Source organism: Sorex araneus, chromosome 2 (assembly GCF_027595985.1).
Source record: "Sorex araneus isolate mSorAra2 chromosome 2, mSorAra2.pri, whole genome shotgun sequence".
Taxonomy (NCBI): Eukaryota; Metazoa; Chordata; class Mammalia; order Eulipotyphla; family Soricidae; genus Sorex; species Sorex araneus.
This window is the reverse complement of record NC_073303.1, coordinates 162,558,613-162,579,417: the sequence shown is the minus strand read 5'-3', so window position 1 is coordinate 162,579,417 and position 20,805 is coordinate 162,558,613. Positions and strand designations below refer to the sequence as shown.

Genomic DNA, 20,805 nt, shown 5'->3' with positions numbered 1-20,805 from the left:
TCACTGATTTGCTCGAGCGGGCACCAGTAATGTCTCCATTGTGAGATTTGTTGTTACTGTGTTTGGCATATCAGATACGCCACAGGTAAAGCTTTCCAGGCTCTTCCGTGTGGGTGAGATACTCTTGGTAGCTTGCCGGGCTCTCCGTGAGCGGTGGAGGAATTGAACCCCAGTTGGCTGCGTGCAAGGTGAACGCCCTACAGCTGTGTTATTGCTCCAGCTTACAGTGTATAAATAAAAAGCAGTAAGAAAATCAAGTAGTGGTAAAAAGGATGAGTCGGGGACTGGAGCAACAGCACAGCAGGTAGGGCATTTGCCTTGCACGTGGCTGACCCAGGTTAGATTCCCAGCATCCCATATGGTGCCCTGTGCACTGCCAGGGGTGATTCCTGAGTGCAGAGTCAGGAGTAACCCCTTTGCATTGCCAGTGTGACCCCAAAAAACAAAAAAAAAAAACAAAACAAAAAAAGGATAAATCCCTATTAATGGTATCCAGACTTAATACAGTCCAGTGTAGACAATGCATGCATTTAATTTATGCACATTCAAATTACAAATAAAGAATGAAAGCCCCTATAGTTTTCCTTGTCACCTCTCTTCCCTCACATCCCACCTTTAACTGGATTCCACCTTAGAAAAAGGGAAGTCAATGTAGCAATCAGAAAATGCAAAGAAATGAATGCTAGCTTAGTCCTGACAATTCAAAGGGGAACCATTCAGAGTCTGTACAGAGTCTTCTCAATTGCATCTTACACAGCCATGAATAACATCTCTAGCTATTATGCTTCTAACAACCTAGGTTCTGGTAATTTTGTGTAATTTAAAAAATTTTCACTTGATTGTTAGAGATTTTCAATTTTTATCTTACGCACAGACTTTAGACTTTAACTCCCACTCCATATCTTTTTAACAAAATAATACCAGTTATATATAGCATACAGTGATGTTCCTCATAGTGGAAAATTTCTATTTCGTTGTGATGTAGTGATAAACACTCATTTACTCTAACTTTCTACTTAAAACTAAAGCAGTTCAACTGTGAATGGGGAAGACATTATGATTAAATATTTCAGTGTGTTTTTTCAATTCTGCCTCTAGTTACATCTCAATTTTTCCCTTTCCAACTTAAAAAAAATTAAAAGCAGAGTAAGTAAAATTGGAATTTTGGGACACAAATATTCCAAAATAACATTCTTTGGAAATTGGATTGTAATTCAGTCATTTATTTGTAGGGAAATTTTTAAATACTTAAAATTACTGATTTAGTTTAAACACCAGTGTTTTAAGGAAAACTGCTACAGTTTCTCTATTAATATAAACTCTGTTCTAATTATTTTAAATGATCTGCTTTTAATCCCAAGAACAAATAACCTATATATTATTATAGAATAATTTTTAATACCATGTGAAGGAAGTTAACATTATTTTTCATACATTTCTATAAAAGGGATAGTAGAGTTTATGGCCAGATTGCTGTAAAATGCAATTCTGAATTATTGCTACTACACTGGAGCAATAGCACAGCGGGTAGGGCATTTGTCTTGCATGTGGCCTCCACCCCTCTTGAAGAGCCTGGCAAGCTACCAAGTGTATCTCACCTGGACAGCAGACCCTGGCAAGCTACCTGTGGCGCATTCGATACACCAAAAACAGTAACAAGTCTCATAATGGAGAAGTTACTGGTGCCCGCTTCAGCAAATCAATGAGCAATGGGATGACAGTGATATAGTAGTATTGATACAGTGAAACTTTCTGACGCTAAATTTTTATTCTCTATGACTATGTTATATATAAAATTATTTTGTATATGTGTGTGTATATACACATTCCCTGGTCTTTAAGACTAGTATCTTTGTGTTATTTTTATACTAAAACTATAAAAATTTTTCCAAAAGAAATGCCTTTGAGTTATATCTTAGAAGCAAAATTACAAATTCCTATAGTGCTTATTTGAAAACCATCAGTGCTAGACCATTTTCCTTGGCAACACACTTGCATTGATTTTGCTGTCTTGAGCATATAGACATCTATACTTTAGGCTCTATTTCACTTTTTACTGGGTATGTGTAAATATTATTTATACTAATGAGCTATAGCACAGAAAAAATATTTTTAATAACCAATGCCTTTAAAAAAAATTTTAAGAACAAATGAATCTTTTCCCCTCCATTTTATTTAAATACCATGATTCACAAAGTTGTTCATAATGCATTTGTTTGATACATTCAATATTCCAATATCATAACAGGCAAAAAAAAGATATCAAGGGCATCAACATAGGAAAGGAGGTCAAGCTATCACTATTTGCAGATGACATGATACTACACTTAGAAAATCCTGAAGACTACAAAAAAGCCTCTAGAAACAAGAGGTTTGGGTAGCAAAGAGGCAGGCTACAAAATTAACACCTAAAAATCCATGGCTTTTTTTTTTATATACAAACAATAATAGAGAAGAAGGAAATATTTAAAATCAATACCATTCAGAATTGTGCCTCAGACAATCAAGTACAGCAGAATCAGCTTAACTAAAGAGGTGAAGGACCTGTACAAAAATACAAAACACTACTTCAAGAAATAAAAGAGAACATGAGGACATGGAGATGCATTCCCTGCTTATGGATCGAGTGGATTAATATTGTCAAAATGGCAATACTCCCCAAAACATTATACAGATTCAATGTGGTCCTTACACATTGACATTAACATTTTTCAAAAAAATAGATAAGACACTCCTGAAATTCAAAAGAAACAAACCCCCGCGAATAACTTCCCCGACCCCAAACTGTACTACAAAGCAGTAATAATTAAAACAACATGGTATGGGGATAAAGAAAAACCCACAGACCAATGGAATAGAGTTGAATATCCTGACACAGACCCTCAAATACATGGTCAGTTAATCTTTGATAAAGGAGCAAGAAATGTGAAGTGGGGGCTGGAGCAATAGCAAAGCGGGTAGGGCATTTGCCTTGCACACAGCCGACCCAGGTTCGATTCCCATAACCCCATATGGTCCCCTCAGCACTGCCAAGAGTAATTCCTGAGTGCAGAGTCAGGAATAACCCCTGTGCATCATCGGCTGTGACCTAAAAAGAAAAAAAAAAAAAAGTGAAGTAAAGCCAGGAAGGCCTCTTTAAGTGCTGTTGGGAAAACTGGACAGCTACATGCCAAAAAATGAAGTAAGGTCTTTCTCTAATGCCTTGTAGCAGGCCAAAATAATTTATTTTATATTGCTTATTATTACCACTAGGACTGGAGCCCAGCGGGTAGAGCGTTTGTCTTGCATGCAGCTGACCCAGGTTCGATTCCTTCGCCCCTCTCGGAGAGCCTGGCAAGCTACCCGTGGTATTTTCAATATGCCAAACACAGTAATAGCGAGTCTCACAATGGAGACGTTATGGTGCCCGCTTGAGCAAATCGATGAGCAATGGGATGGGAGTGACAATGACAGTGATTATTACCACTAAACAGCTAGTGGAACAGTCAAAAAATATTATTTGTATCTCACATTAAGTATTATGTATCTCACATGAAGTCCTTGCCTGAGGGTTTACTAAGCTACCGCTCTAGCTGAGCCTTCTATGATCATGTTTTTGTTAGATGAGCTTAGTTGGCTTCTACACTACATTCCCATTCAGTCCGGTGTGCTCCTACTGAGATATTCATATTGTAGAGTTTGGGAAAGTGGGGCGCTCCAGAAAATCCAGGATATTTAACTGGGCAATAACCAGTGTATCCAAGAAATTTTTGTGATTAGTTTATCTCTTTTAATATTTCATGCTGAGGCTCTGAAGCAGGGCCGGTAGATGATCTCACAGGGCTGCAGGGGTGGGTCGTGGGGATGGCTGCAGGAGCTTCTGGAAGTATTGGGAGGTGGTGGGAGGATGCCCACTGCAAAAGGCCCAGAGATTTGAAAAAAAAAAAAAAACAGAACTGTGCCTGAAATTTTCCAGAGTTTGGCATTTCTGAGAAGCTCAGCCTTCACATAGTGGAGTCCGACCTAGACATAGTGGCAGCTGTTGGAGTGTGCATGCAGCTGCCGGGGCTTTCCTAGGGCAGGAATGTGGCCTGCCTGAACAAATGAATCTTGATCAAAGGATTCCTCATGAGAAATAGTTAAGGGAGGGGCAGGGAGATCGTATAGAATTTATGTATACCTTACAAGTTTCCCGAACCTGCACCTCAAGGCCTCCCTAGTTTGCCATGCATCATTCCAGAGGCTACTCAGCATCGCTGGTACGGCCTAGAAGGCCTCTGAACACTGCCCAGATGGCCCTGGTGATCGCTGCACCACACAATGCAAACAGCACCACATGGTCAGGTCCTAGCAAGTAAGCAATTGCCAGGCTGGCTGAGTGTGGCCATTGGAGAACCCTCCCGCCCCTCAAAAGATGATAGCACTATTAGCGCAAACGTGAAAAACAGAAAAAGGGCATGGATTCAGAAGCAGGTCCAACTGGTTCATAGTGAACAGCCCATGGCTAGCTACTTATTTTGTGAGGTTGAAAAGTGAACTGCTCCATAAGTTTGAAAACCAGGTTTCCTTCAAAAGATCAAAGTGAAAAAAATGAGCAAGAGGTGGATTTTCTCCAGATCTCCATAGTATAAAACCTAGTACTTTCAAAAAGCAGGGGGGTGGGGAAAGACAAAGGAAACGAACAAATGAAATTAACCAGATAAAAGTATCTGATAGCTAGCGCAGCGGGTAGGGCGTTGGATTTGCACGTGGCCGACCCGGATTCCATTCCTTCGCCCCTCTCAGAGAGTCTGGCAAGCTACCAAGAGTATCTCGCCTGCGCAACAGAGCCTGGAAGCTACCCATGGTGTATTCGATATGCCAAAAACAGTAACAAGTCTCACAATGAAGATGTAACTGGTGCCTGCTTGAGCAAATCGATGAGAAATGGGATGACAGTGACAGTGATTTGAAATTGATGGAAAAATACTTTTTATAAGTGGAAAGTTAGAACATTAGATGTAAAAAAAAAGCATAGATGTAAAAGTACTGTAAAAGAGAAAAGCAAGGTGTGTGATTCTTGATTTATTCAATATTAAATGACCTCTGTGGTTTTTTTCCTTATAGAATGCCGGAATCCCCTGGTGAAGTTCCTGAATATCCCTTGTTTGTCACTGTTGGTGACTGGCTGGATTCCATAAAGATGGGGCAATATAAGAATAACTTCATGGCAGCAGGGTTTACAACTTTTGACTTGATTTCAAGAATGAGCATTGAGTAAGTAAACTAAAGTTAATACTATATTTAGTTGCTCAGCTCAGATATAAATTCAAATACGTTATCAAGAACTCTGTGCTTAAGCTGTCTTCAGGTCAGTACGGCCTTTCCACCTCACTTCCCACTATTTTTAACCAGCATTCTAGAAGAAGTTGAGAATTATACTTTAACTACTATAACTTTATATTAAGTTCAAAGAGCTACTGTTCACTTTTTAACTTATTTATAAATTCATGTTACTCTTGTTCATATAACATTTATAAGAACATAGTTCTATTTAGGCATGTTACTTATGATTCACATATACTATATAGCAAAATCTGTTATTGTTGCCTTGATCAAATGTAATAAATTTAATATAATACTACATCATTTCAAAGTTCATCAGTACTACAAAGGTCAATACTTTCCCACTGTCTCTGAGATTTTATTTCCCATTGCCTAAGATTTTATTGCCTAGGTGCAACAAAATATTCAACAAAATTAGATACTAATAGAATGGTGATTTTTTAGGTATTGAAAAATGATAACTCAAATGGAGTTATAGTGAAATTTTATATTACTCCCTAAGTTATGTGACTTTAATTTTGGTTTGTTTTTTTGATCCATACCCAGCAGATACTCGGAGCTTATTCCTGACTCTATGCGCAGGGATTGCTCCTGGGAGGGCTCATAAACCATAGATGGTGCTGGAAATTTAACTAGAGTCAGCCACATTCAAGGCAAGCACCTTACCCACCGTTCTATCTCTCTGGCCCAGAATTATATAGTCTTTTGACCTGTAGAATGCCTGAACATTACAATATGTCCCTGAGTTTTACATTTTCCCTTTTATTCTTAAATTTGAGATTAACTGACATATGATACTGGAAGGAGAAGGTGAAACACTTGATATTCATATATGAATACAATATGACTCCAGCAATACAAGTCTTGTCAAATTAATTAAAAAATGATGTGATGAATATTTATCAAGTCTAAATGTTCATTTTCTTTCTCTCAAGTTTAACAATACCCAAATATCTTTTCTCTCTTTCTCTAATTTTCTCTATCTCTCTCTTTATTACTCTGTTTCTCAGTGACATTAGAAGAATTGGAGTCATACTCATTGGACACCAGAGACGAATAGTGAGCAGTATACAGACTTTACGATTACACATGATGCACATACAGGAGAAAGGATTTCATGTATGAAAGAACTACAAGTACCTGTGTCTTGTGCCTCAGCATTTCTAAAATGAAAGATATCCTCTCTACTACCCTTTCTTCAGATTCTTCAGACATCACTTCACAAACTGCAGTCTCCTGTCCTCCAGACTATGGGCACACACCTTTTGTTTATGCTTCCAACCTGAATTTTAAAACCATGCTTTATATTTCCTCTCTGAATGATGTAGGGGGAACAAAGACCCTTGCCTAGTGCAGATTATTACTGCACAATGGTAAATAACTCAGCATGGATGTGTAACTTTATATAATGGTCTTTGGAAAGTGTTCACAGATTTGACCCAGAGGAATTTGTGCAGGTATAGCTTCTTTGACTTCTGAGTATGATGAGAGTCGAGAATTAGTTAACTTTTTTTTTGGCTTTTTGGGTCACAGCAGGCGATGCACAGGGGTTACTCCTGGATCATGCCCTCAGGAATTACTCCTGGCGGAGCTCGGGGGATCATATGGGATGCTGGGAATCAAACCCGGGTTGGTTGAGTGCAAGGCAAACGCCCTACCCGCTGTGCTATCACTCTAGCCCCAATAGTTAACTTTTTAATCATGTTTTGTGATCAAGTAGCTTACAAATTGGCATTATTTTCAAATAATTACAGTCAAATACAGGGATCTTATCATTATTTTATAATAGCTTAATTGCTTAATGTCTAATATCAGAGTTGTAGTAATGGCCAATTATTTAATGTAATGAATTCTTTGTCAGGCATCAATATCTTGAAAAGAGAGTTGATCAGTGAGAGAAAGGGTGGAACAGACTGTATTTTTAGACCGTCTAAGGCTTGCTTTGTCTATTTCTTAAAATTACTTTTATAGTTTCCTGCATATTTCACAGTAGATTGTAGTTTAGAACTTCTTCCCCTGTAATTTTTTACTGATGATATAGTATATTTCTCTACTTCCTTATGAATATTGCCCTGGAATGACCTGGGATAAGTAAATTATTCTAGTGACTTTCATAGAGTGACATATAGAATAAACCATGGCTATCCCTGGCATCATCTTCAGAAGTTTCTAAATGTAATAATCAAAGCACTGAAAAAATTCTCAGAGAAATTTCTTTGAACCAAAACAAAAAGATTATAGCCTCAGGTGTAAGAAGTTATTTAATTTTTTAAGTTTTATGGCTATATCGTAGCCCAAGAAAATTAACACATCTATTTCGCTTACTGTGTATTTTGCAGTTTAAGAGTGTTTATGTATTGGTACCAAAAATAAGTTACATAAACATGCTGAGTTATTTTCCAAACCTTTCAAGAGAAAAGTAAATGCTATTGCGTACTTCAAAGACATTATAAACAAATATACCTATACCACCTGAGCATATGTAAAAACTGTCAGATTGGTTCAATAATACCATAACTTTAACACAGCTAAGATGTATAGTCATGACCTTCTCAGAAGTTGGAAAAATGTCAGTGAATTAAGCTAAGTCAATTCATCAAAAGAGTACCATCTGAAAATTCAATTATTCAATCAACTATACCCTGTGGTACTAAAAATATAACTGCTTTGCAAGGTAGAAGAGTAGGAATTATGCTTCTGAGAAAGAAAAAAATCGGTGATGTAATAATGATGCTTATTTAGTAAATATGGGTTTCATTTCTTCTCATAGATAATGTGCCCTACCCACACTGGCAAGTAAGTTTCTACATAAGTAACATTTGTGTGTGTGTATAGTAACTTTCTTACTATTAGATAGACTCACTTTTTCTTTTATTCCTTCTTTTAAGACTCACTGATTATCCCAATAGGCTATATCCTGACACCTGTTCTCTCTTGCTGACTATCTCATGATTTTTTGCCTACTACACCACAGATTAATTTTGCTCATTTAACAAACTGCATAGATTTGGAAGGAAGAGTCTTTAAGCATTCCTTAAAGTGAACTTTAAAAAGGAAAATATGGGAACGTCATCATTTTGTAAGTATGTCAGAAATAGCTAGCAATGTTTTCTAGTCATTACCTGCATGGTCATGCATCATCATAGGCTTATCTGCGGTGGTTTACTTAATACATTTACACAAACCTGGATATATTTAGAGAAAATATAAAATTTCCATATTTACCTGTCTTCAAATATATATTATGAGCAGATTTAAAACAGATAAAATTTATTAATCACATATATTTATTTTTATAATGCAATAAGAAAAGATATTTAGAAAATAAAGAATAAAGTAATTATGGTCTTCCATAGCAACATCTGTATACTTTGATGAAATAAATTCTATAAAGTAAACTTCTATGAGATGGGCATTCAGTGCTTGCAAGATTAAAATTCTTTGTTAAGAATTTTCTTTCAAAAACTTCAATGATCCTATTTTATGTAAATTTATCAACTTTTTCTTTATTAACATAGTATTATAAAACTGACTTTTCACTTTGTCTCTTATACCAAATTCTCTTTAAAATGTTTTTTAAATTACATTTATACTTTTCAAAACTGAAAGCATGATAACTAAGTATAATTTGAAACCTCATTATGGTTGGAGCAAGACAGAAATATCTGAGCTAGATTAAAAACTAAGAATCTCCATGTCTTTACTGCCTACCATTCAGAAACCACTAAACTCAATGGCACTAGAATATCCAGAAAAAAATTACAGTAAAATTGCCAAATTCATTTGAAAATTATAAAGTATTTTAAGATTAACTAGTGTAAATATTCTATAATTAAAATGATTTAATATGCATAAGCATAGGACTTATAGAAAATGCATAACTTCTACAAGCCTCTGTAATAACCCTTAAAAACTAGAATATGCATATACAGTAAAATATCTGCTTTACTTAAAATTTTTTAATCTATATTACTGATGGGACTTTTTAGATTTTGAAATTCAGGCAGTCACGGAAATTATTGTATATTGAGTGGTCAGTTTCCATCTATAGTCAACTCATTATCTCATAGTATAAGATATTTTCAGAAGAAAATGTACAAACTATATACAATCAAGAAAAGATATTAGGTATGTAAATTATTAAACTGAAAAAGCAATCAGAAATTGCAAATCTCTTAGCTTAACAAGAATCAAGAATTACAGCACTTTTGTACTGCTATAACTGCTGATAACTATGTTCTGCATGCCATAATCAAAAGAGATTTATCTTATTTCACAGAGTATTACTCTTTAAAAGCTATTCAGCTGTCACCTGGGGAGATGGGGAAATCAACATTCCAGCTATAATTTTAAGGCCTAAAACAGTCCATGAATGTAAAGAATCCAAACCCAGTTCTTGAAATGCAAACTTTATAGAAGGTCTTCTGAAGAGGTGCGGAAGAATGAGATACCTCTCATCTATATCCTAATCAGGTTTCCTAAAAATATTTAGTATCTTTTCCTCTCAAATTTCTGCTATGTAAAGCAGTCCATAAATCTCTATCACGAGCCTTTTATTCTCTTTATTTTTATCCCATTATTTACTGTATCACTGTCATCCCCTTGCTCATCTATTTGCTCTCTCGGGCACCAGTAATGTCTCTATTGTGAAACTTGTTACTGTAAGCTAATCCGCCATGGGTAGTTTGCCAGGCTCTGCCACGTGGGCAAGGTACTCTCAGTAGCTTGTCGGGCTGTCCGAGAGGGGCGGAGGAATAGAACCCAGGTCAGCCGAGTGCATGTGCAAGGCAAAAGCTCTACTCGCTGTGCTATCGCTCCATTATTAAAAGTTTTAAAGCTTCATTTCTCAGCCACCTTTCTTCTTTCTTTTCCTTCATCCCATCTCTCCTACTTCTATCACACCACTACAGATATTAGCAAAACAAAGGTATCATAGCTAATCTTTAAAGATCTTCCTTTAATGTTCATAGTATCATTTGCACTCACAGATTGTTTTGATTTCTGATTTTTTACTAACTGGATATTAAGTACTTTTAAAAATAATTTTGGAATAGTTAATCATGATCCTTTTCCATAGTTTTATCTAAGGAGATTTTTTTGTCGATTTCTAATAAATTAGTGTTACAATAATAAAAAACTGATTCGAAATCACATATGATATATGTATATATGCATATATTTGTCTTTATTTAGAGATTAGAAATACTGTGTGACCTTTTATAGTATAATCATTTAATTCTTATCATGTTCAAATTCCACTAGTAGAGACTCATTCACATCAATCCAAAATAATTTCAATAATTTTTAAAAAATGTTTTTTGTTTGTTTTTGTTTGGAGGCCACACAGAGTGGTGCTCAGGGTTTATTCCTGGTTCTGTGTTCAAGGATTACTCCTGGCAGGCTCAGGGGACCATCTGGGGTGTCAGGGATTGAACCCAGGTCTGCTGCATGAAAGGCAAGTGTCCTATCCACTGTATTATCCCTTTGGCCCTTCTAGCCTATATTTTAATAATATTTATATGAAGATTTGAAAAAGTAGAAAAGTAAACATGGTCAAAGTGATGCTATTTTTCCATTAGTATACAAAAAACTGAACTCATCTAACATTTAGCTTTTATGATCAACATTTCCAACTCAGTTTTTTTGTTTTTTATTGGGTTATTTTTTGGGGGGGTTGGGGATTCACATCTAGCTGTGCTCAGGGTTTACTCTTAGCTCTGTGCTCAGGGATCAGTCCTGGCAGAGCTCAGGGGACCGTATGCGGTGCCAAGGATAGAACCCAGGTAAGCCGCATACAAGGCAATTACACTACCTGCTGTATTATCACTCCAGCCCCTCCAACACATTTTTGATATTTAAAATATTCCAAAAAGGCAGTATAAACTTTACTTAGCTCAATTTAACAACTGTATAGAGGGTCTCTCTTATACATATAAAAAATTAAAGCTGATTTTCACTGTACTGTCCTTATCTTCAAGTAACTTTTAACATAGGACAGAATCCCTTTGCTATGTTAGTAGTGATTGTAGTATCACATGGAATTAGATCTTTCCATGGAACAAAAATACATTAATAAAATAAATCAGAGCTTGTCCTACATGAATTGTATTTGTGGTTTCTTCAGAAAGAAATATGTTGGACCTCACCTTCTCATAGGATTCTTCCAAACACTCTATATATACTAGAATCTCCAAAACAATCTCACTTGTTAACAGACATTTCCCTCATTGTCACAGATTTCTTTAAAAGGTAAATTTTTCAGTTCATGTAGATTCATTATTCAAAGATGCTTGCAATTAGATAGTACCAGTCATTTTCAGAAAGTAATTCTAAAATAATCTCTTGCCCAAGACAATTCCATGGCCCAAATATATGTGGTATGAACCTTCAATCACTGCATAAAAGTCAGACACATATTTAACAAGGGAGAGACATTGTTACTCATGGCTAGGTATAACATATTAACATATAAAATCAAGAAAGATAAAAATCTTTTATTGCACAAAGTAAATACCCCCATCTTACTCTTACTATTCCATTAAAAAGTTAAGAATCTGAAAATACTTTGCAGATTTCTTAGAATGAAAACTTTTTTTTAATCTTAAAAGGGAAAGTAATATAATATTTTGTCTTCCAGGCAATAAACAATCAAAAGATTAAGAAGATATTGGTCATCAAAATTTAGTTTTAATTACTGCTATTTTTTTCTGATAAACTTGAATTTCAGATTCATGATGGAGTTATATAAAATATATTAAAATTTAATTATATATTAATTTAAAAACATTTTGCTTTTAATGCATGTGTTCTTTGACATTGGATTTAAGGTTTTAGAATATATTTGAAAATCTGTTTTTGTTTACCTTGAAATCAGTGTTAATTCAAAACACTATCTAAAAATAAAACAGAATTAAAGGGAAAACTTTTATTATCAAGGGTTGCAATACACTACTAAAGAAATAATTTTATCTTTTAATGAATAACTGAAAATACGAAGTGTTTTGTTGATAATGAGACCAAATCATCTCCACTTTATTATAATTTCACATTTTTCCATTTAAAGAAAACTTTCTAAACAGATTTAAAAAAAAACTTCTTGCTCAAATTTTAGAAGTAGTTAATCTGAGTATAAGATCTTCTTTAAATCAAAGAACTTTTGATTTAGTTAACTTACAAGGAAAAATCATACAGAAGAATCTCACTACCTTTGTACATAATACATTCTAAAGAATTACAAAGGTATTAAAGAAAAACTATTGACAAAGAAACATGAAAGATAGTTCTTAAATGCAATTACAGATGTGGTTTCTACTTCCAATTGCTTAATTAAAAATGCAAATCATCAACACAATGTCCTATGAATTTCAAATTAGAAAGTAGCAGGATTGGGCTGAAGTGAGAATACAGAGAATAGGGCATTTGCCTTACATGTAGCAAATGCAGCTTCAATCTCTCGATTTCCATGTAGGTAGACCCAGCACAGGCAGAAGTGATACCTGAGCACAGAGCTAGGAGTTAGCCTTGAGCATAATCCAGTGTGGCCCCAAAGCAACAACAATAACAAAATTTCAAAAAGAAAGCAACAGAATTACTGAAAATCTCCTTAGTAAAACTTTTCCTTATCACTCTTCCTCCTTAATCAGTTACCTCTTTATCATAGTAATTCCACTTTGGTTGAGAGTATAAGTTACAATTCAAATAATAAACAGAACAGCTGAGAGGTGACTTTGAAGTGTTCTTTAAAATAATAAAGGACATCCCTACTTCCAGATTCAATTTAGTGAGCAGCATTCTCCATGTCATTAGCCCTTGTTGAAAGGAGAATTATCTTTATTCCAAAATAAAATATATCATTGCAAAGAAAATTTCCACAGACATGAGAATATTCATTTTCATATATCTAATTAAAATGTATATTTAGGCATTATTATATGCCTCAACTTTGAAGATGAATAATCTGTGTTCCTGTGTTAAATGAGCGATATTGATGTGAACATGCCAACACCAATTTTAACACATGTGTAGATAGTCATCTTTAAAACAGTCTTAGAAACTGTTCTAGAAAGGTCTAATGCCATTTATATTTTTTAAAATTATGGTGGATGAATAAAGCTAAATCACAATGATGAATAAACAACACAACTTCAAGATTTTACCTAACTTGAAATATTCTCTCCTGATGCTTATAATTAAAGTCTCTTCTACATTTAGTAATTTATAGAATGAAATCATGTACTTGGAGAGAAATTGCTTCTGTTAAATTTTCATTTAAGTACATCTTCAACTGAGAGAAAAGCCTGCATATAATTAATTCTATTATCTCATTTTTCATACAAATCTCTAACTTTTACTCTCTTCAGAATTATCTACCCAATAATGTGATCAGTGATGTTCTAGCATTTTCTTTAACTGTACAAGTTTTATTGCTACATTATTTTTGTCTTCAAAATAAATTTGCGTAAAACTGTGATCTTCAGATATTCTATAATGAAATCAATGTCACTGTTTTAAAAAAAATGTGTGACTGAATCAGATTTTTATCTATGTAACCGATATGAGCATTGTTAAATATAATTTGTTTCAGTATGCATTGGAATTTTACTTTGAAGCAAAACCTTCAAAAGTATCCTTTAACTAATACTGAATTTGATGAACAGCTTCCTAGCAATGAAAGGCACTTTACATTTTTTCTGTAATGCTTAAAATATAAGCTTTAATGTGCACAAATAGTTGTTATCAAATTTTTTATTTGCTTTAATGTGTATTTCTTTCCCTGTCATATATGTAAATATATTCAAAGAAAATTGTATACAAATGCTAATACTATGCAAAAATATCGTTTTCTTCTAATAGTTATAAATTTTGGAATAATTATCAGTTGAGGGGCCGTCAAAAGAAAAGAAAATCAAAATGTGAAATGGAAGTGTATTTTTGGTAGCACAATGCTGGAGTATTTCTAATACACATAAAAATGAGTTATACTTGGTCTTAAAGCATTGTATATTACTTTATTTATGTTCTGTTATTAATCAATTTGTTAACTTTGTCTCATATTTTGTCATTGAAAACTTGAATATAGAATATAAATGTCTTTGGGCAATATTTTAAAATTATGCTAATATTGTGCACATTGCAAACTTCGGTAGTTTAATTTTAATTTTAAAGAAATAATTATTAATGAAAACTGTTAGTTATACCTTCTCTAATTACCTTATACTTTTTGAAAAAAATCAGAGTAGACCATTACTACAAAACATAACATATGCTTCATTAATATTGAAGGAAAGACAAAAAGTAGTACAAAAAATTAATATTACAACTACTGATTTCTTTTATAAAAACTATTGATATGTGATATTACTTGCCAATAATGTGAAACTAAAATACATTTCAATAACTAGTCTCTAATAAAAATAAATACACTAATATTTATTAAAATATGTATGATAAATGAAATTTTAACATAATAATAAAAATAGAAATTTATTTTTTTTAATTGCATTAATAAATCAAGTGGTCATAGTTATTAAGATGTTCATACTTCTAGTTCTTTTTATTTTGAAGACATGTAACCAAAGGATTTACCAAAAAACATTGACTATTGGAGTTTTTAGAAATGTCAGAGCACTTTATATGTGAGTCAAGCCTATCGATAATGATTAAGGTTTTTCTTTTATTATTACACATAAAAAATAAGATGTAGATAAAACGGTAGAAGTAGAGTCAGTCCTTCAGCATAATTTTATGTAGTAACATTCTGCAAACTTAAATATTCAAAAATATTGTGCCTACCTAATAATTTTAAAAATATCATGATTCTTAAATGCGTATAACCTTCCAAGGATATTGCCTTCTCTTTTCAATTGTATTTTGAAAATCACTTTATGTTTTATAATTCCATTTAGCTTCATTAGCATATAACTTTTGAATTCTCAAAAAAGTTTTACTTTTAATTTTAATTTAATTTTAATTTTTTTAATTTACTTTTCTTTTATATAATGATGGTCAGATATCCCATAAAGTTTGCTGCAAAAAATCAAACTCTTAACTTTCTCATGGATGAAAATGTAGAAATAAAATCCTCCATTGGATTTAATTTATTCAGAACAGTGACCATATATATTTATAATCACTTTTCACTGTTTTCTGTTCATTCAATTCTTAAAATTTTACCAAGAGAGATATTTAAAACTAAAGTGAAAAGTCATTAAATTTTCACATAACTTCCTTATGCTTCAGTAGTATAGAAATATGATTAAGGAAATGAAGCATTTCCTTTTCTCATTTTATAATGTTGATCACTTTATTACAACAGAGTTAACTATAGTTTAATGTAAAGAACAACTAAGCATGCTATGTCCAGTCACTTTTTTTACAGTATTGAACAGATAATATGACAACGCAATTAAAATGATAAGAAGTCATGTCTGTTTGATGGTCCGAAATTATTTGAATCCCAAATATACTAAAATAAGCATTTGCATAAAATAGCACATTGATTTATTTAAATATATCTATCTATGATTCATTTATTAAATTGTTTACTGAAACTATCATGTAATAATATTCAGTTCTAAGAGCTTAGAATACAGGGTGACCAATACAAGCAAATGTCCCTGTCTCATAGAATTGACCTCTGAGTGTAAAGACACTCACATAGAGTGACATATGCTGTGCAAATGGTTAGATTAATATAACATAGCATGACTGTGGTTTCTTTATATTAAGTGGTAAGGAAATCCTCTTTGGCAATATGACACTGAAGCTGTTAGATGAAAAGTGTAAAATCATGAGACAATCTAAGGAAAGAGTATTCCAAGCTGAAAGAACGGCTAGAGTTTTGAATGTTTGGGGTTATAGAGAACTTGGCTCAGTATACAGATGGACCAGAACTTGGATGGGTTCAAGGAACACATATGAGGATATGACAGTAATCTAAGACAAAATTTGTGGTTTTTGTAAAATGGAAGTAGTGACAATTGAGAGCTGTTGATGAATTTGAGTTATGTTTCAAAAGTTTTCAAATAAATTGTGAATGATAGGAAGGAAAAAAATCAAAGAAACATTGTATATTTGGGAAATAACAGGCTGGGTCAGGGGCAGAGAAAAAGCACATTCGAAGTTCGGTTTTAGTCATTAATGCCTGAGATATCTAATAAGTAATCAAATGGAGACATCACTAGGACACTTCTAAAGTGCAATAATGTGGGCTGGAGAGATATACAATGGGTTGGAACTTGTCTCACATATAGCCTACCCATATTCAGTCCCCAGCACCTCATATGGTCCCCTGAGCATGACCAAGAATGACCTCGGATCTTGAGAGAGCAAGGAGTAAGCCCTGAGAAAAGCCAGGTGTGGCCCCCAAACCAAAAATGAATAAATAAGAAATAAAGTGCAATAACATATTCCAGAATGGCAACATTTGTAACTCAATGGTTTATATAGAATCATGTATCACTTAGTGACTGTCAAAACAGACAGCCTATTTTATGGTGGCCCCAGTGTGCAATTCCATATACCCTAAACTATACCATCTAGGTTTATGAATTATTTTCTATAAATTTTGCACCATGAAATTGTGAGACACATATCTTAGAATGTATGTCCATCATTAAACAACATCTGACTGACACTATATGTTAAAGTTCTGACATCATCTTGGAAAATGCTGTAAAATTAAGAAGTAGGGCTTTATTGAAGTCTGAGCCATTCCAATACTTACATATTAAGCAGAGAATTAGAAGCAACAGAATTAAAGGAGGAGTAAAATGAAATGAAATTGGTACACTATGTTAAACATTTTTAAGAAATTAAGATGAGAACATCTCCATTTCGAGACTGGTACCTGCTCGAGCAAATCAATGAGCAATGAGATGACGGTCACAGTGATACAGTGATAAAATGAGAACGAAGAATTAGCCTTAGACTTAGCAACTTGGAGGTTACTGATGACCTTAACAAAAGCAGTCTTGAAGTAGTGAAGTTGAAGCCTTACTGATATGGATTAACACAATATTTTAGGGGGGAAAAGTGTTGTCAGTGTCTGTAAATGGCTATAAAGAACACAAGATATGTTGTATCTGAATGTATACTGGGTACTCAATAATGTTTGAGGGTGTGTGTGCACCAGAGATAGGATCCTACAGCGATGCTACAGCATTCTTGCATTCTGAGAATGATCTGGTAGAAGGGGGGGAAGTGAATATACAAGAGATAATAAATAACAAAAATGCCTTGGGAAGTAGAAGGGTTAGGATTAGTAGCAAAAGTAGGAAGATAGTTTTTGATAGAAACGAGTACAGAACTGCAATGGAAGGGTAGGTGGTGTGTATATTACGCAGATAGGTAGATTTGTGATAGAAAGATAAGGATAGTGTTCTGGGAATAGTTTTATTGTACTAAATAAAAATATAGGGAGTGGGAACAAAGAGAGAAGTGTCAGTATTTGCAAAGGAGAAGTGAATGTGTATGTGTGTATACATAGCACAGTCAATGGGTATTTGTGTATATGTAATATACCTTAGGAAAAAGACCTTTTGTGTAAAATATTATGAAGCCATTTTAACTAAATATTTTCGAGACCTCTTATTTGGAAGACTGGAACTGAACTCTGTGCTTTCCAAAGACTCTGATGACAGAATACTCTTTTTTTATAATGTTGAGATTCAGTGAGGACTTCTCAATGCCATAAGCACTTCCCACATTGTTATTTTTGTCTGCTACAGTATACAGATCAGAAACATCTTGTATCTTTTCTTTTATAAACTATATAAAAATTAAAGATAGCTTAGTCCTGAAAGATGTGTATTGTTTACTTAAGCTGTTGGGTTTTTTTCAAGGAAGCTTTTGAACTACCATGTGAATTTTTAAAAAGAAGAGTCTACTCAATCAAACAATACTTTTATTCTGTTTTTGCTTTCATATGAAAACTATCATCATTTAGGAGAAACACATGGGCAATATGGTTGTTCACTGTGTTTTCCTTACTTGATAGGAAAGATATAAGCTTATCTATGTAAACTTTTAATTGTAGTTGGAGTTTTATTTACAAGTGGGCTATATGTAATTCAATGTATTGAGATTTATAGGCATATTTTTGTTATTTGGATTTGATGTAAAATTAGCTTTTGAATAATGGGATATGATTTTCTCCTTTTGCTACTTAAGCATAGCCAAATTGCAAAGATATTTGTGTACATGTTAATATTTGACTAAACACATAATACTTAAATGGCCAAGTCAAATTTTAAGTGGTTGATGACATTACAGTGAATTTAAAATAAAAGAATTCATTCAAATCTTTGTAACACAAATCCTGGATAGTTTTATTAGTTTAAATCTTAACTACTACATTTAGACAAAATACCTAGATAATGATCCTAGGATGAGATACTTAATCCATTATAAGGCAATATTTAACTAATGAAAACTGGAGCTGAAAACATTTTTCCTTCCTATAAGCCTATAAGTATGAATGATTTTCAAATGTATCTTTACAGCCTGTCAAAAAGTTATATGTCATTAATTACTTTTATTAATAGATTCAATATCATGTCCATATATTCTTGCAATGTGGGAAAAGATCTGTGACAATAAGAAATTGCTATACTGTCTTCTCCTCAACCCACATTTTGATATTGCATCATTATTTAGAGCTTCACTATAAGCCTTCCACTCAGGTTCACAGCCTAAGTTCTATTTTTGGCTTAACAATATGCAGTACATATAGTAAAGGGTGTTGACAATTGAACTGCAGTCCTACTCACTGTAACAGGGCAGCTGTCCAGACTTACTCAAAGGTCTTGAAGATGGTATTGTTTTCATCTTAGAAAAATCTACTGTAATATTATGAAGTTCCAAGTAAATTTTAATGTGCTGGCATGCTTACAGATTAATAGTGTTATAGAATGCTCGGCTCTCAGTGAGGGATTGTTTGTGGTGAATTGCATTACACATGTCATCTATTTGCTGAAAGAATATGGTGTTTAGCAAAACTACCTGCTGAGCACCATAATAAGATTTTTGTACAAAGTACAAATTACTAATTATTGTATTTTATTTTTCTATGATTTCCTAAGAGGTATTATCAGGGTCTTACAGATGGGGTAAGCCTGTTTATTAAAATATCTATTAGCAAATAAAAGTTACAGTTCTGGTGGTTGAACGTGTGACTCTTTTCTATGGATGCATAGTGGTTTATTAGATGTTCTTTTGGTCTGTTACTTTTCCGGACACAAAATCACAACTGTAATTTTTGATAATGACAAATAATTAATGTTCAACATACAGGCTCACATAAATCTTTATAATTGGTACACCTTATAGTGATTTTTATATTGGCAAATACCAGAATGGAAATAAATTGTTCTTTGCAGAGATAATATACAAAAAATATGGTAATTTTTATATTCCTTTAAAAGTTGCTTAAAAGTTGCTTTAAAAAATGCATTAGAAATATGTGAGTCAGGGACTAGGGAGATATCCCACAGGGATGGAGTGCATACCTGACATGCAGTGGCACCAGGTTTAACCTCCATCACTGAATGGTTCCCTGAGGATCCCCAGGGACAGGGGTCTGGCACTGTGACTCCGATGCTGCTGGGTAACCCTTGACCTCTCAGCACTGCTTGGGAGATCCCCTAAAATATACTAAATTAATCAAGATAGCATTTTATTTGTCATATCTATTATTCTACAACTATCACTTTCAAAGCCAATATAAAATTAAAACTAGTAAGTACCTGAAATTCTGTTCTTTTAAATGTTATCTTAAGTAATTTTCAGAAAATCATAAAGCCTCTTAAAATTTATTAAGGACCAGAGCAATAGTACAGCTGGTAGGGCATTTTCCTTGCCTGTGGCCGATCCAGGTTTAGTCTCTCATATCATATATGGTTCCCTGAGGCCCTCCAGGAGTGATCCCTGAGCAGCACTGGAATTGGCCCCAAAGCAAAAACAAAACCAAAAAAAAATCTTAATAAAATGAAGATAGCCAAAGTAACTTGAATTAAGTGGGACATTTTGTTTTGTTTTTGTGGGCCACACCCAGCAGTGTTCAGGGCTTACTCCAGGCTCTGAGCTTAGGGATCACTCCTGATGATTTCAGGGGACCATATGGGGTGCCAGGGATAGAATCTAGGTCCACTCTGTTCAAGGCAATGTACTCACCCAATTTACCATCTCTCTGGCCCCAAGAGGAACAATTTTTATGCTGAGTCTGTGAGCTCACAAAGCACCATGATGGAATATCCAATAGGTTGTAATAATTTTAAGATGAATGATTATCTTCCACTATACAATAATAGCTGGAGCTATAGTACAGCGGGTGGGGCATTTGCCTTGCACTCAGCTGACCCGGGTCAATTCCTCCACCCCTCTTGGAGAGCCCAGCAAGCTACCCAGAGTATCTCGCCCGCATGGCAGAGCCTGGAAAGCTCCGCATAACGTGTTTGATATGCCAACAACAGTAACAACAAGTCTCACAATGGAGATGTTACT

The 20,805-nt window shown here is 34.0% G+C and overlaps 1 protein-coding gene across 1 annotated transcript in view; it reads left to right on the top strand.

The window, feature by feature from the left end:
* EPHA6 (EPH receptor A6) overlaps positions 1–19,471 on the top strand; it is a 970,410-nt gene extending 950,939 nt beyond the window's left edge. Inside the window, 2 exon segments of the mRNA XM_055129205.1 lie at positions 5,086–5,235; positions 6,315–19,471. Of these exon segments, the coding sequence (XP_054985180.1) occupies positions 5,086–5,235; positions 6,315–6,429 (265 nt within the window). The 3' untranslated portion in view covers positions 6,430–19,471.
* Positions 19,472–20,805: the final 1,334 nt, after the last annotated feature.